Here is a 16,622-nt window from a genome sequence, read left to right on the forward strand (position 1 = left end):
CTCTTGTTTCTACATTTCTGTAGAACTCAAATTACTCTCCCAGATTGGCTTCTATTAGTCATCCAATTCTTCTTATACGTAATTCATGTTGGTATTTTCCAGTTATGACATATTAAACTAACAGCTCTGTAATGCTCACCCTTTCACTATCTGTGTTCTTTGGTATTGCAATTATTATATTGCTCTCGGACCCTGGAGATATTTCTGCTCTCCCACATGTCCTGTATGCCAGATGTAACAGCTTTGGCATAGTTGATTCCCTCAAGGGCATTAATAATTCTGAGAGTGTGTCATATTCTCCCAGTGTCTTGTTTTGACTCAGCTCTTTCAGTCCTCTGTTAGGTTTTTCACATGGTACTGTATTATTGTTCTCATCTTCCCCTTCATGTTCCTCCAGTGTAATGCTGTCTTCAAGGTTTTTCATTTCTTATATATGTTCCTTCCACATTCTAACCTTCCTTTCTTTGCATAGTTCTGGCTTGCAACTGGACTCTTGATATTTGTACAGCTGCTTTCTTTTCTCAAGACAGTTTCTTATACTTAGCATTTAACTTTCCTATACTCATGCACACTTCTACAGCTTTGCATTTATCTTGTGCTCTCCCACTTTGCACCTACTGCCAATCTCATTATTTAGATGTCTGTCTTCTGTTTTTCCTGCTTTGTTTGGCACATTGTTATACTTTCTCCTTCTTCAATGAAGTTTAGTATCTTGTGTGTTCTCTAAGGACTTGTTCTGGACCTTGTGTTTTTGACTAACTGTTCCTCTAGGGAAAGGATGAAAAGTTTCATGTGTCTGGGAATTATTATGCAGTAAAATGATAAAAATGACAAAAGAGAAAAGTGATGTGCAAGGAAATATGATAGCTTTTTGAGGAGTATGAGAGCCATGACATGGAAGAAATAAGTACATAGAAAAGTAAGAAGGTGATATACCAAACCTATTATACATCAATTCTGCTGTATGCTGCAGCAGCCTGAGTCATGAATGCAAGGAAAAAAAGCGAGACACAGGCAAGTGAAATTAAAATTTTCACGTCAGGCAGGTTTAACATAAATGGAAAAGATTGGAAATGAAAGTGTGAGGAAGGTTCCCTGCAAGAGAAGATTAAGTAATGAAGTATTAAAATGGTATGAAAATGCAAAGAGAATGTCTGAGAAGAGGACAAGTAGAAAAATACATGAGATTAAGATGGAGGGCAGGAGACCAAGGTGGAGGCTAAGTGCAAGGACTAAAAGGAATGGAAGAAAGCATTCGGAAAACTGGTGACTGAGAGATGGTGGGAAGACCAAAGAAAATGGAGAAGCATACACCAAGTAGACCCTGCACGTGGCAGGAAACTGCAAGATGATGATGACATTAGTGACATCTTATCATATCCTTTTATTCAAGAGAATGGTATCCTTCAAGTTTGTATTTGAAGGGCAAACTTACTTTTTAAATCACCACTCATATGTAAGTATGGCGTCTGTGAGCATAGACGGCTTATGGTAATTTCAATGCAGATGCCCACAACATCTGAACTGTTGCAGGACTCAGCCAAAAGCTGTGAACAAAGGCATTAATGGACAGTGGACACTACTAGCATATGACACGTTGAGAATTTGGGTTGGATGGGAAGTGTGTCCAGATGGCCAAGGCAGTTAAAGCGACTGGTCATATGAAGCAGGAAACCCGTGTTCAAGTCCCAGTCCAGCACAAATTTTCACTCATCACTGTTGTAAGGAGTGTTGTTCAGTGTTCCTTATTCATGGATAATTTCGAAGTTTTCTGTTCTTCTTCAAACTGTCCAACAATTAGTTGATAAGACTGTGTAGGGTTGGGGTGGGAAAAAATACTGGTTTGAAATTTTTTTCTGCACAGAAATCTGTATTTCTCCTTTTTAACCACTCATATCTTGCCTTTAATCTTCCAGAATTTTGGAATGAACTATGCCATTTTCAGTTTTAAAAATTTGTGGTCATTACTTTTGATGATTACCCTACTTGGTTGTCACACCAGAGAAACCTGAATAAGTATGTCTTCACAATATTTGAGACAAATTATTCCAAGCTTGACGACTCCCATTTGCTGCTCCTTAGTTTTCCTTGGCCATGCCCTGAGGATTCTGCTAGCTGAAATATTTATGGTTGTAGCATTCTGCTATGTGCCAATTCATTTTGGTATCCGGGGAAATGAGCAAACAGGCATTGCAGTCAGGGAAGCTTGTCAGCAGCATTTTGTCCTCCTGCTAAATCTTATATCACAGTTGACTTAAAGCCCATGAGCCCTTGTGGGGAAGAGAGGTTAAAAATGATGGACAATGTTATATCTTGTGGAAAACCAACTGTCTTGCTGTGTGATACTTCCTGCTCATCACAGAAAAGGCAGAATATCTCTGACCTGTGTCTTCTTAGGACATTGTCTTCGTGTATGTAGTCTTCTACTGGCAGAAATAACCACTTGATAATGAAACATGTGGCAAAATCATTTCAGATCACTGCAGTGTAAGTGTATATTATGTGCTCATGACAGGGCAGAGGCAAAGTTAGTGGCTATGTGCCCTTTTGTTAGTTCACATTGAAGTATGTATTTTAAATTTTTGTGATTTGTCCAGTCTCCAATCTTAATGCCTTCTCTGCTACAGATGTGCTTGGCACAGGCCGTTCTGAGTGCTGTGTCATTAGCACCAAAGCTGATTACCTATGCCCACACCTTTCTTAAGAGACCAGTTCCTGCATGGTGCATTACTTGTGTCGAGCCTTCTGGCTCTGTTCTGAATACTTCAAACACAGCTTGCGAGCTACATGCTGTACAACCTGTACATCCAGTCTCTCCAGTTTGTTTGTGCTTTTTGTGCATGGTAGCACAATAATTCATTCATAAACAGTTTGTGAGGGAAACAAAGTACTTACTAGGAGACACTTTTGATGTACCCAAATAAATTTTTAGTCCATAAATAAAATTAATTGTTCTCTGGCAAACTTCAAGGCCAGAAATCAATGTTTTTGAAAACAAAATCTTTCCTTTATGTCAGAGTAAATTGGTCACATTGTAAAGAGATGGAACTGCAAATTTTTTATTAATTGATACTATGTATGTGGTGTATTTATTTCATGAATGGAATAAATATTGCTGCATATGAAGAATCAGTTCCGTCTGTTGCCAACATACTACTTCAGTTGGAGAGATGCTTCAAACTCAGAATCTTTAAGTGTCTGAATACTTTTTACAACATGCATACATATTTTCAGTCCTTTTTTAAAAGGTAATCTACCTTTGAACAACAAGAGACTTTCATCAATGCCAAACTTCTGATGTGGGCTAAATATACAACAAAACGTTGTAAGAGCTTTATTGACAATATTCCTAATTTCAAACAATCACATCGAGTACTCACTGGGTGGTCACTAAAGTGTAGCATTCACGAAAGTAAAGTAAATGAGTCTCAGGACATAAATGTCTGAAAACTGGAGTGTTTAAAAGTATATCTTTGGACCAAAAATCACTTATTTCCAACTTTTTAACTTGAATCATCAGAAGACAAATAGCAAAGTTCTTCAAATCCAGTATCTTTCCACTTTGACAGTCTAGCACACACAGGTTCTGGAGTATTTTACCTGGGGGATACATAAAATAAATTTTCATCTGCTATAAACTGCAGAAATATAAAAAATTACAGAGTTCTCGTGTCATTAACCACTTGACATTTGTGTCCTGAAACCGAGTCATCAAAGGTGTGCTTTAATGACTGCAAATTGGTTTGTTTACAATCAAAATTGTCACTAAGGCATGCTTTTTCCTGAAGCTTTTTGCTATCACGTTCTGATTCCGAGTAACTGATGACTGTAAAGCTTGTAGCAACTTCAAACTAGTGTGCTCTACCAGCTGATGGAAACGGATGAGAACTACTACGTCGAGATTCCGTTGAAGACTCATCAGCGTCCCAACATCTGAGAATCTTGATAATAATTTTATGTTATCGTAAATTACACAAAATCTTAATTAGTGGCCTAGTCAATCAATAAATAATCTGTGCTATCTGATTTGGAAAAGTATAGTAACAAAACTACAGTGTCAAAGTTCAGAATCCAGTAACCATTGAGGCAAAATAAGCAGTTGAGGTTGTGAGGATCCAAACTTTCAATATCAGTTGTTTAGCAAGTTAATTAGTTTCCAGGAATTTAAAGTATGTTCTCAGAAAGAGTGAAATATGTACATTCAAATTAATGGTACCAGCACTTCTTATTCTGCCTACTAGCTCAAAATGTTTCTGCATTACATACTATAGTAAGAGGCTCAATTAGCTTTTAGTAAAACTAATTGCATTATTGAAATCTGTAGGTCCAATATAATTAACCAGACAATAAATTTAACTGGAACTTTGCTTCAATAACTCTTTGACATGGCCCTGTACTTCTCTCGTGTTATGTGTATAACTGTTCTGAAAATAAAATGAATAATCAGGAAAAATTTAGTTATTCATGGAAGTAGGAAACATAAAAAATGGAGAAGTTTCCAACTTGTTATATCTGATACCACTCCCACCCCTCTCCTCCCATTGAATTATACAGTTATTGAGAAATAGTGGACTCAACAGTCCATAAGATAATTAATTATTTACCAAAACATAATAAAAAAGTTTCATGGCACTTTAAAGAAATTTTTGCCCAAAATACTACAATTGTGAATCATCTAATTACCTTCCATGACCATCTTGTGACATAAAATTTACAGAACTTCAAAACATATGTACATTCTGTTTCACCATACAAAAGAACGTATTTCCCTTTTGGGGAATTTCTTTAGAAAGTTTTTCTTTTTACTGTGAATGATTACAGGAGAAAAATTCTTTAAATCTTTTATCTGTCTCACAGTTTTTCTGCAAACACTTCACTAAAACACTGCTGTAATTTGGCCAGTTCCTTCCACAAGTTCAAATCACAGGTCCATGTTTAAGAACCTCGGTCAGTGTCCTTGGACATTGATACACTCAGGAATCATGTGCAAAGAAGACACAAAATCCTCTACTTTAGTACACTAACAATTTTTATCTCTAGAATTGTAAAAAAAAAGTGCTTTCTTATTAATTATACCCTGCTCACATGTTTGAAATGCACATCAGTACAATACAATGCAGAAATGAAACATGGAAAAAGAATGGAAAAGAGTGAAAGCTGCTTCGAATATCCAAATGGTCTGCTCCGAAATATGACCACGTAACTTTCTTGAAACTGAACTTTAATTACTATAATTTACAGAATTTGACTCTATATTTGCAAAATTTACCTTTTCATTTTTTGCTAATTCGTGTTAGAAAACTATCAAGTTTTAGTTCATGTATTGAAAAGGGTTAATTGTCAAAACCTTTTTGTGAAAGTCTTATTGTTTGAAATTACTTGAAATGAAACTTAAATGACAGGTACACATCACATAGGAGGTAAGAACAATAATCTCATGAAAATGAACTGTGCTATGGTATATACTCAACATTTCTTAAACAAATTAGTTCTTCAACTAGCTGTACCAAATAATTTTTCACTGAATTTCATTATTACCTTCATTTTTCATGTAAAATATCAAACTTTTCCTGACTAATGTGCCACACTTTTTCAGGCACTAGTTTACCTTGTACTACGTGGATTTGTCATCGCAATAAAAAAATACTCTCTTGTAATCATTCATTTTTTTATTACAAACAAGTTGACTGCAGAAGTGCAGCCACAGAATAAACTACTATAAAAAAGACAGGGTCTCTAAGGATTGCTGCTTCATATAGACCTCATAATGCTTCATTAAACTTGTCACTTCTTGTACCTCATATTTTGTCACTTCATTACTATATACATCTCCATTACTTAATATGTCTCTTCCATTTATGCCTCATTACTTCATTAAGTAAACATCAAAATCCCTGCTTTGCTTTACTCACAAAAAATGGCCTTGCTGAGTGCCACTCAACAGGAACACGTCTCATTACTAACAAGACATTTCTTTGTAGTATATAACTGACAGAACCTTATTTAATTCAATCCTCTTCATCATCCTAAAGGACTATTTTATGACACACACACTAACTGACAAGATAATCTGTTGTATCTTACTGACATAAATATTTGCTTTAAACTGAACAAATGACATTATATTGCTATCAGATATTTACGTAAATAATACTGAATTTATTATTAAAACCATTTCTTTTACTGCTTCTGTACAAATTATCATTGATTTATATTCTTACAGGTTTTTTTTTTTTTTTTTCGGTCTTTGTAACAATCTGTGAAATGTATCCACAGTTGAAAATATGGACAGCCATCAGTTTTATATTGGAATGAAGACAATGAAAATATGTGCTGGATTGGGGCTTGAACCCAGCTTTCCCACTTATCGCGAGTGGTTGCCCCTTACCATTAGGCTATCGGAGTGTGACACATGGCCAGACCCATGCTTCCATATGTCGTTAACCTGCAGTCATACATTCATTATGTATATTCCTGTACAGGGAGACATTTTAATTGAAAGTCACTTGCGTGGTATCAATGTGTAAATACAATATTGCTGTGCCTGTGTTGTTCAGAGTTACAATGCAGTGTTCCTTCAGACATACATGTCCAAAGGAACAGGCACTGCAGCGACTACAGTCATTGTGAAATACATGAAATGTATCTACAGTTGCAAATATGGACAACCATAAGCTGTATAATGGAATGACAACAATGAAAATTTGTGCTGGACCAGGTTGAAGAGGCCGGCTGGAGTGGCCGTGCGGTTCTAGGCGCTACAGTCTGGAACCGCGAGACCGCTACAGTCGCAGGTTCGAATCCTGCCTCGGGCATGGATGTGTGTGATGTCCTTAGGTTGGTTAGGTTTAAGTGGTTCTACGTTCTAGGGGACTGATGACCTCAGAAGTTGAGTCCCATAGTGCTCAGAGCCATTTGAACCAGGTTGAAGACAGATTTCCCACTTAACGTGAGTGGTCACTGTGCTGTTAGGCTATCCGACGATGCCCCACAACCAGACCTCAACGTCCGTATGTTGTCAACCATGTGCCATTAACCTGCACACGTACATTCATTATGTATATTCCTGTAGAGGTGAGACATGTTAATTGAAATTTGCTTGCCCAATGTCTGTGGATAAATATGATACTGCACTGCTTGTGTCGTTCAGAAGTACAATGCAAAATGCTCCTTCGGACTTGCGTGCAAGCATACATACTTGTCCAAAGAAACATTGTATCATTTTTCTGAACAACACATGCACTGCAGTATCATAGTTTCTACAATCTTTCTTAAAAATTTCACATTTTTCTCATATTTTGGATTAAATCACTATTTTTACATCAATTTTTGCTGAAAGAGATGTGATATTTGCCAAACTTTCTTCATTAATATACTTAACAACAAAATAAGACACTTTTTCCAAAATTTCTGCTGACAAATATTTTGCTTCCATTCTCTTATCTTTTATCAGTATGAACTGACATACAAAACTTGTAATTACAAGCGCACAGAAAATTTGATTACTGGAATATAGTCAAGGGATTGAGTGATTCCAGAAAGGAAGAGTGAAATCACACAGCTTGGGAAAACATTATGTGCCAAATAGTGTGCTAAAGAATAGTGAACCTCCTACTTACTGGTGAATTCACGGTTAATTTGACCCCTTGCCATCTCATTTGTTTTTGCAGCATTGAGTGAAATCCCACATTTACCTTTCAGAAAGTTTGCCAGACCAGTGCAAAACACAATAAAATCTCTGAATGTCTGACATCCAGCGAATGCAAATCCATTCACCATTACCATCTACCTTGCAAATTGTCTTTTGCTCATTTACATTGAACATTAGATACTTTATTACTAAACACATACATTTTACATCCATTATTAACATAATCATCAACTTTGTTAGCCATTTCATTTAATAAATGTCCACAGTCTGTTTCAACATCAGCAAAAATACCATTATTTACAGCAACAATTTGCTGATCGACTCCCAGTTAGAGTACATCAGCAATATTCCTTTGCACTACATCAGAAATCAGTTCATTACTTGTCAGTATTTAAATCAACATTTGTCTGCACTATCCCCAGATCATCAACCTCAATTTTCTTTAAGCATCCTCATACTGAGGAGTGATCAAAGACAGTTTGAAAGAATAACTATTTATTAACAAAACAAAACTTAATTATAATGTCCTTAGACGAATGCCAACACAACTACATACAACAGAAATGTCTCTCATGTGATGTTGTCTGTAATGTGCCTACATGACAAACCCCAGAGTTGCAGTAGGCAGTGGCATGAAGATCTGGGACTTTATTGGGCTGGTGCTGCCGTAAACTCACTTAGCATGGTCCAGCGGTGGCCTAAATAGTCAGATGCAGATGGATATCCACGTGACACTGTGAGGGCACATGACCTGGTGTAGCAAAAGAGTGCCCTGCTGACTGCCTGGCACACTGCCTGTAGATGAGGTTGGCATGACCAGATGCTGTGGAGACAAAATGTAAGTCCATGGTAAACAGCCCAGCCCACACACAGAAAATATTTCAGTGTTGATGAGAGCTGTTTACACACGTCCGGCTGGCGGGGCGACTGCCCACATGGCCTGCCTGGTGTGCAGAGGAATAGACTACCAAGCAGATACAATATTTCTGTGCTTGCTTTGTCTTGTAGACAATATCACCACCACTATTACAGAAACATGGCTCAATTACTTCTGAATTGCCCTGATAAGAATCAATAACTGCTATCTCCAGCCTCTCATAACTTTGCTTTCCAATTGCATATTCCTTTGACAGCTTGTCAGTACTAAAAGATTACAGTCACATACAAGAGGTTAAGTTATGTGACGATGGCCTAAGAAGTCGAAAGCCAGTTCATAATGAACTATTAAATAACTGTTATTGTGGAACATTAATACTGTGTATTTTAACATCACCTTTTTCTTTCAGAACACGCCATCTGAAATGTAAACGGCAGGACTGTGAAGAATTCATTGTCCTGCATCTTGGATTTCTTGATTATACACACTACATCCTCACCATCCATTTCTATGGCCTTGAAAGTTTTCATCAGCGTTACACAATCCGTGATGTAACATTCTATGTAAGAAATATGTTTGTTTCTATGCATTTTAGAGCTAGCTAATAATTTGACTGGTTTTTTAACTTCTTATATGTTTCATATTCATTATATTTCGTGTTTGTTATTAGTACTTTTTTCCCTAAATCTGATGTATCACAGTCTTTTTTAAAGAAATATATTGTTAATGAGAGAGTAGCAAGCACTTAAGTTACTATTTTCTTTCTTTGCAGTTCAAGAGCTACAATCCTGCCTTCACTCAGATTGAAATCTGGTTTCGTTTTATTTTCTTACTTATTACATTTGCTGTCACAGTAAGTGCATTCCATTATAATCCTGGAAACATAGTAATCATTTGCATTTAAAATTATATTTTATTAACTCTGTTATTCATGCTCTGTTATAAAATATTAATCTGCAAGATAACAGTGTTCAAAGCATAAAGCTTCTAAAGCTGGAATAAGTAATATGAAGAACAGCGATATAACTAGTTCAGTTCATAACAGTTTTTTGTTTATAAATGTCACTGTAGATTGCAATTCAATTTGATGATGTGTTAATCAGACATTGTTACCCATATCAATAGATGCATATTGCTGCATATGAGAGATGCCAAGACACACAAGTGAAAACCTTATCAAGCTATGTCAAGTATCTTTGTGAGCCTATCCCATTAATTTAAAAGACTTAAGCTCAACGTTTCTGAAACAGTAAAATGTGTATACATTATTATAGAGTACTGACCAAGTGAAAGTTAAAAGCAGTGTGAAAATTACGTCACATGTTAAGCAAATAAGCAATATTGGCTTGAAATGAAAATTGGGGGAATTTAAGCAAAGGAGCAGCCACTTGTATGCTACTATTTCAAATGCATCTCAAACCTTTTCATACTACAGGCAGTTACTCTACTTTCACACGACAAACTGGGAAGATCAGTCACTGGACATGCAGAATTATAGAACAATACCAGAGAAAGAAAGCTGCTACTCACCATATAGTGGAGATGCTGAGTCGCGATAGGCACAATAAAAAGATTCACACAATTAAAGCTTTCGGCCATTAAGGCCTTTGTCAGCAGTACACACACACACACACACACACACACACACACACACACACACAAACACAACTTGCACATGCATCAGCAATCTCAAAGAGCTGAGACCACACTAGAATTATAGAACAGACATAGAATGAAAAAAAAAAAAAAATTTAAAAAAATCTTGTGGCTCAACAAACACCAGAACGTAGTACAGAAGAAAGGTGATTAGAGTTTAACGTACCGTTAATAATGAGATTAATAGAGAGGAGCAAAAGTTTGGACTAAGGAAAGTTGGGAAGTGAATTGACCATATCCTTTTCACAGAAACCATCCCAGCATTTTTCATAAGCGATTTAGCGAAACCACAAAAAACCTAAATCTGGACGGTTAGATGGGGATTTTTGAACAGTTGTTCTCCCAGATATGTGACCTGAGACGTAATATATATAGGGTGGTTGGAAATTCCCATTACAGACTTCTAGGGCTTGTAGAGGGGAGTGAGTATATCGTATTTTGAATAGGAACCTATGTCCGGAAACGTCATCCAACGAGAGTACAGAGTGTCAAAGTTATAGGTGCCGGTGTCTGTAAATGTTTGTTGTTAACATTTCCCTTTCTAAAAAAACTATTGTAATGCATGAATACCATATTTACCCGATTGTAAGATGAGGTTTTTTCCCAAATTCGTAGTTAAAAAAATACAGGTCATCTCATATTCGTAGATCAAAATATTCCTTTAGAGATTAACATTTTTACATAGTTTAATAGCTTAATATAGAGTCATCTTACATTTACAGATGCAGCTTTGGCTACTGAGGTTTTATACAAATTTATTTTGAAGAGCAAACAATGTTTTCATTTGAATAGGCTTGAGATTTCCCGATGCACCAAAGTGCTTAATGCAGTATCGATCTTCCTCAAACAATCACTTGTCATTTGACTCGCGGCAGTAGTGCAAGGGATACACTAGAAACTTGAACTAGCTACTTCACAACAGTCTAATGCTCTGCTTAAAAATTGACAATTTTGGGAAACTCAGGAGGAAATAGTGTTAAATTCTATCAATTTACACACGTTTGTTGTGTCTGAACAAGTTTGCAATAAAAATTCTTGTATATGTATGGCTGTTGTATACACACATTTATGTGGCTTGTCAAAAACCATCACTTGATTCTGAAACCAAGTCAATTTTCTATTGGTTACGAGAAATTGTAGTGATTTACCAAGTGGGTTTAAATGAGAAATTCGGTTGCTGTTCACGCATTAGAATTTTAGTGAAAAATGTCATCAGCTTTTAATTAGCATTAGAATAAGATGGTGATACAAAGATGAAACAAGAAAGAAAATTAATCCAGAATTGTGGAACAAATGAAATAAACCACAATAAACTGACTGCATTTGTTATCTGAAGAATAAATTTCAGCAGAAAGACGCCATTGTGGTTATGGTACCAACAGTTGTTACTATATCATGCAGGGTGTATACGACCCGGGAGACCCGGGAAAAACCTGGAAATTTTTTCATCCGGGAGAAAAGCGGGATAAACCCGGGAATTTTTCGGAATTGCGGGAATTTTTCATTGTTTTAGTTTTCAGTTAAATTTTTGTGATTTTGACGGGTAAGAACCAATACTCTAACAAAGGATATTACTGTATCCCGCTTCTGCAGTATAATACCGCAGCAACAAAAGATGAACGGGAGAAAAAAAAAAAACGAAAAGAAAACGTAAGTCGCAAAGGAAATACGCCATATACAACAATAAAACACAGTTCTCATACAAGCGTTTGCCAACTGCAAAGTGTGTCAAAGGCTTTGGGAAGACTATGCAGTGCTTCCTAACAACAAATTGTCTCCGATGAGCGTGACGTCACAACTGTTTACTTTAGATTCGTTTGAGCAGTTGCGGGCCGGCCCTTGTGCGTGTGCAGTTGAGTCGCGTATGAGAAGTACCTTTTCCTGCTTCTCGCTACAGACGTGTGGTTGGGCGCCACTATCTAATATTACTCCGGTTCGGAAATATCGGAGGTCCGGGGCTGATTCACAGACACAGAGCAATCTGAGTTCTAGTGGGGAGTCTCCACGTGACCCGTGTTTACGTTTAGTGATTTTGCTGTTTCCTCTTCATTTATTGCTCTCACATTAAACGAAAACAAAACGGATATCTATGGCCGTGAGCTATCAAATGAATTAAAATACGTTCGCATAATTACGGAAGGCTAAAATATGTTATTAGTTTCAGGTTTTATCTCCACCTTTCTGTCAGTCAGGCATTAATCTTCTTGCAGAACAAAGAAGTTATTTTTGTCGGTTTGCCAAAGAAATTTGGCTTTTAGTAATCTTTTCCGCTAGGGCAGTCAATTTATTTGAAACGAAGTGTTTAATTTCATACTATGGGCTAGTTTCAACTGTTTTTCAAAAGTGCATGTTTTCATCTTCAAGCACGTATGGCATTACCCCATAATAAAGAAGCAAACATGAGATAATACAGTACCGGTACTCAAGAAAATTTACGTCCGAATCTGGACATGCGAATGTGCACTTTAAACCGAATTATGCATTGTAGTATGGTTCACGAAATTCCGATGCTCTTGGAGTATCCTCTGATGTCTTGTTTCTTTTATGACACAGTGTAAGATCTTTTAATGTTTTACACCTACGAACATACGGGCTTCCTGCATCATCGTAGCTGTGCAAGCGCAGTGACGCGTTTCTGGCGCTCCCTGGCAACTACTGAAACGAACCTATTTCTAACAGGTCACGGGAAAATATTTCGAATGGTTGTTCGAAAAGCGTTACTTTCAGAGTAAATTTCCTTTTATGCAAGATGAATTATGTGCGAGAATGTACGATGAATTTCTTAAATCACAGAGCGTTTGACTCTCATTTAAAAATCAAGTCTTTGACGACGTACATTTAAAAAAATTTCGAGCTCAGAAGATCAGACATTTGTCTTTATTAAAAATTTTACTGACGCATTTGTGTGTTGTACCTTGAAGTGTAACACGCGCAAAAAAATCAACATTATATGTGAAAGCTTAGCTTCTCTTGCAGCTTATTAATCTCGGAGACCAATATTGTATTTGAAAGCTTTTCTTTTCTTGTAGTAACGCTGTGTATGTTAATTTAAACCATTAACGTTTCCTATTTGTGTGTACACGCTACTTAACACTGATATTGCTATTGGCTTGATATTGCTATTGGCTGACTACATCACGTATCCTACGCTAGAAGATCTGCTGTCATCGGCTGGCGAGATCACGTGACGAGCTATGACTGACTATAAAAGCCCATTGCAATCTTTATTTCAATGCTTCGGAAAGTAACATGCGGTGTTTGGGGGAATTTAAATTTACACTTTCGTAATACGAAAATATGCAGCGTACATGCTGCACATCAAAGATCTTTCCAAAACGTGTTTTTTACTATAACCATTCAAAGGATTGATAAGTTTTACAGTTTCGAGGAAAAGTATACTGTCACTTGTCAGGGAAAAAACGTATTTTCACCTGGGAGAAAGTATAATTTTAACCTGCAAATCAGGGAATTTTTTTTTCTTGTCCGCGTATACACCCTGTCATGGTACGAGCTAAAGTCGAGAATTGGACTGAATCATGATTGCTTTTTATTGGTGTATTAGTTATGTTGTTACATATGTCCTGCACAGAGAAGATATTGCAGTCTGTGTTTCATATTGCTCAAGCACAGCAGTATGTAAGTATTTGAAGCTGAACGTTGATGACGAGAGTGGAGATTGGGCAGCAGATTTCGCCATGCAGCAAACCATGAGAGAATCTATACTGTATACTTGGGCTTTTTATGAACATCTGCCACTTTAAACTGCAGTTTTCCTCTATCATTTGTACTCAGAATCCAATAATTGACTTTGAAATTGGACAAATATATGACAATAGCAGAAATGCTAAAAGTCTAGATTGGGCCAGTAGCATACGGTACTTACGTATTTCTTGCAGCAAAGTTGTCGACACTCACTGTGAGGTGTGATGGCAACAATAGGGGATATGCAGCGGCTGGTTCTACACAACCAATTAGGGAATGGTGAATTGACAGTATGATCGGAAGCAAGAGACATTATAGCATTCTCATGCCAGTACAAAAGTTAAATCCACTGTTTGTTCCGGGGGGGGGGGGGGGGGGGGGGGGGGGGGGGAACTGTGTTCTCAGGTGTCATTGTAACCACAACCTTAGAAATCACAACATATTCGGACGAGATAGCTAGATACTTGTGACAATGAAGATGTAAGTTTCACATCTGACCAGTTAAAGTGATGGTTTAAAATAGTCATACCACAAATGACAGGCTAAGTAAAAAGAAAGAAAGAACAGGTGCTGAAGACAAAAATTAATGTAAAAAATTCCTTTTTGTGAGTTTAGAATAGGTGTAATGTTAACCTTTTAGAGAGATACCTTACATCAGCAAAAGTTTGTAATTTAGATTAGACAGAATATGTTAAAAAATAAATAAGATGTTACATTTAAGGTCATCTTATACTCGGGTAAATACAGAATACAGCAATACCCTGGACTTATGTGATAGGTGGGACAGAGTGATAACCTTGAAAGTCAAATTCATGTGAGTCATGATTCAATTTTGCATATAAATACATACAAATTATGTTCAGTTGGGACCAAAGACTAAAGAGAACAATGTAATTTAGAAGAAAAATTTTTAATAAAATGTTCAACAATACAGCAAATCATATTACACAAGGTGTTATACATTGCAACAATGTAAAGTAAAGTTATTTGATGTAGAAAGCTTCATAAAAACTAACAGTCATCTGATGAATCAATTTTTTGTTCTTCTCACAAAAAAATTCCTTGTAGCATGCTAACAAATTTTTTATTCTCCACTTTTTGAGCAGAAATGTGCATTTTGTTGGAGTCTTTTTTTTTTCCAAAATTTATAATCTTTTTTTCAGTTGAAACGAGGCCTTGTGTCAAGTTTGCAACTGTAGTTTGATCCTTTGCTTGAACTGAGTTTGTTCATTGTTTTGCTCTTGCTCATGCAGTTCTATAAGCTCAATTTTCAGCTCGTGATTATGTGAATCCATCAGTTTTTGAGTGTCACCACCGTCCACTCTAAATTTAACTGTCTGGCAAGATAGAGCACTTCTTCAATCGCATTATTGATTTGTTAGGATCTGGTGCTGATCCCCCCCGGGGTTTCAGTGGTGAAAAAAATGTTCACAGTTTTTCCAGACACCATTTAAAGTTTTCTGTGAAATTTCATTCCACGACTGTTCATTAATTCTCGTGGCATGTTAAACATTGAATTGCTTCCAAAAATTTTTAACAGAGAACTTTTTGTTTTGTCTCATAGCTTCATGTAGAAGGGCAGATGGTCGTCTCTTGTACTAAGCTTTAACTAGTTCAATGACTCCTTGGTCCATCAGTTCCAGGAAGCTGGTTGTTTTTGGTAGCAAAATTACAAATTTCACACATGGGTCCAAATTAATTATTGTTAACAGTAAGATGACCTGGTGTTTAGTTGAGTAATAGCATCACTGCAAATGGGATTTGTTTTAACTGGCAGTAACGTTCGACTTCAGGTATGTAGTGATGACCAAACCAGTCCTCAAAAAGGGAAGTTGTCACTCAAGCTTTAGCTAAATCTTTTGACTTCCAAACCACAAGCAGCCCAGCTACAGATATTTTTTTGAAAGCTGTTGGACTATCTGAGAAATAAATTAAGAGAGGTTTTAATGTACAGTCACCAACTGCATTCGTGCCAACCAGCACTGTCAATCGATCTTTGGTGACTTTATAACCCAGAAAGGTTTTCTCTTTTTTTAGGCATCTGCTTCCAGAACAGACCAATTTCATCTACGCTGTATATGGTTTGGCTGGTATGGCCACCTTCTTCTATCATTGCCTTGAGTTTCTCTGGATACAGTACTGCAGTCTCTTTATCAGCGCTTGCCACATCTTCACTTTCTCCAATGCTATGCCAATTGTAATGACTTTTGACTGGGCTAAACCATCCATTCCTAGCTTTAAACATATCATCTTTGTCTGCCTCCCCAGCCATTCCTTTCAGTCTCTCAAAGCTCAGTTTAGCATGAGAGCATACAGCATTCTGATCAACAGGACGGTTTTTCACTCTTAATTGATTATCACATCATAATTTTAACGTTGTTTTCCTCTGAGCAACGACACTATGATGTTTACTAATGATACTTGAAGTCAGAAATTGAGCATTTGTCATAACTTTGAGAACTGCTTTATTTACGTTTATTCTGACTGTTGATTCTTGCACATCAAACTTCTTTGCCATTTCACAAATCTTAATTTTTGTTGTTAAACTCTTTGGTTATATTAAGTTTTCTTTCAAAAGAATGATTTTCTTTTCTTGTTTGAAGCAGACGAATCAGCTCTGCTTTGTTTGGATGACATAGTTAAAATCTACCTATCCAGCTCCATGCAAAGTTTGTCCAAACCTGTCATAAGCCAAACGCTGTGTGGGCAGAGTGAGGGAATAGAGATGCGTGGCAC

At 36.7% G+C, this 16,622-nt stretch overlaps 1 protein-coding gene across 1 annotated transcript in view; it reads left to right on the top strand.

Moving 5' to 3' along the window:
• LOC124595551 (transmembrane protein 181) overlaps positions 1 to 16,622 on the top strand; it is a 231,276-nt gene that overhangs the window by 164,101 nt on the left and 50,553 nt on the right. Inside the window, exons 6-7 of the mRNA XM_047134331.1 lie at positions 8,938 to 9,091; positions 9,301 to 9,381. Of these exons, the coding sequence (XP_046990287.1) occupies positions 8,938 to 9,091; positions 9,301 to 9,381 (235 nt within the window). The remainder of the gene's footprint in view (positions 1 to 8,937; positions 9,092 to 9,300; positions 9,382 to 16,622) is intronic.

Source organism: Schistocerca americana, chromosome 2 (genome assembly GCF_021461395.2).
Source record: "Schistocerca americana isolate TAMUIC-IGC-003095 chromosome 2, iqSchAmer2.1, whole genome shotgun sequence".
In the NCBI taxonomy this organism is placed as follows: Eukaryota; Metazoa; Arthropoda; class Insecta; order Orthoptera; family Acrididae; genus Schistocerca; species Schistocerca americana.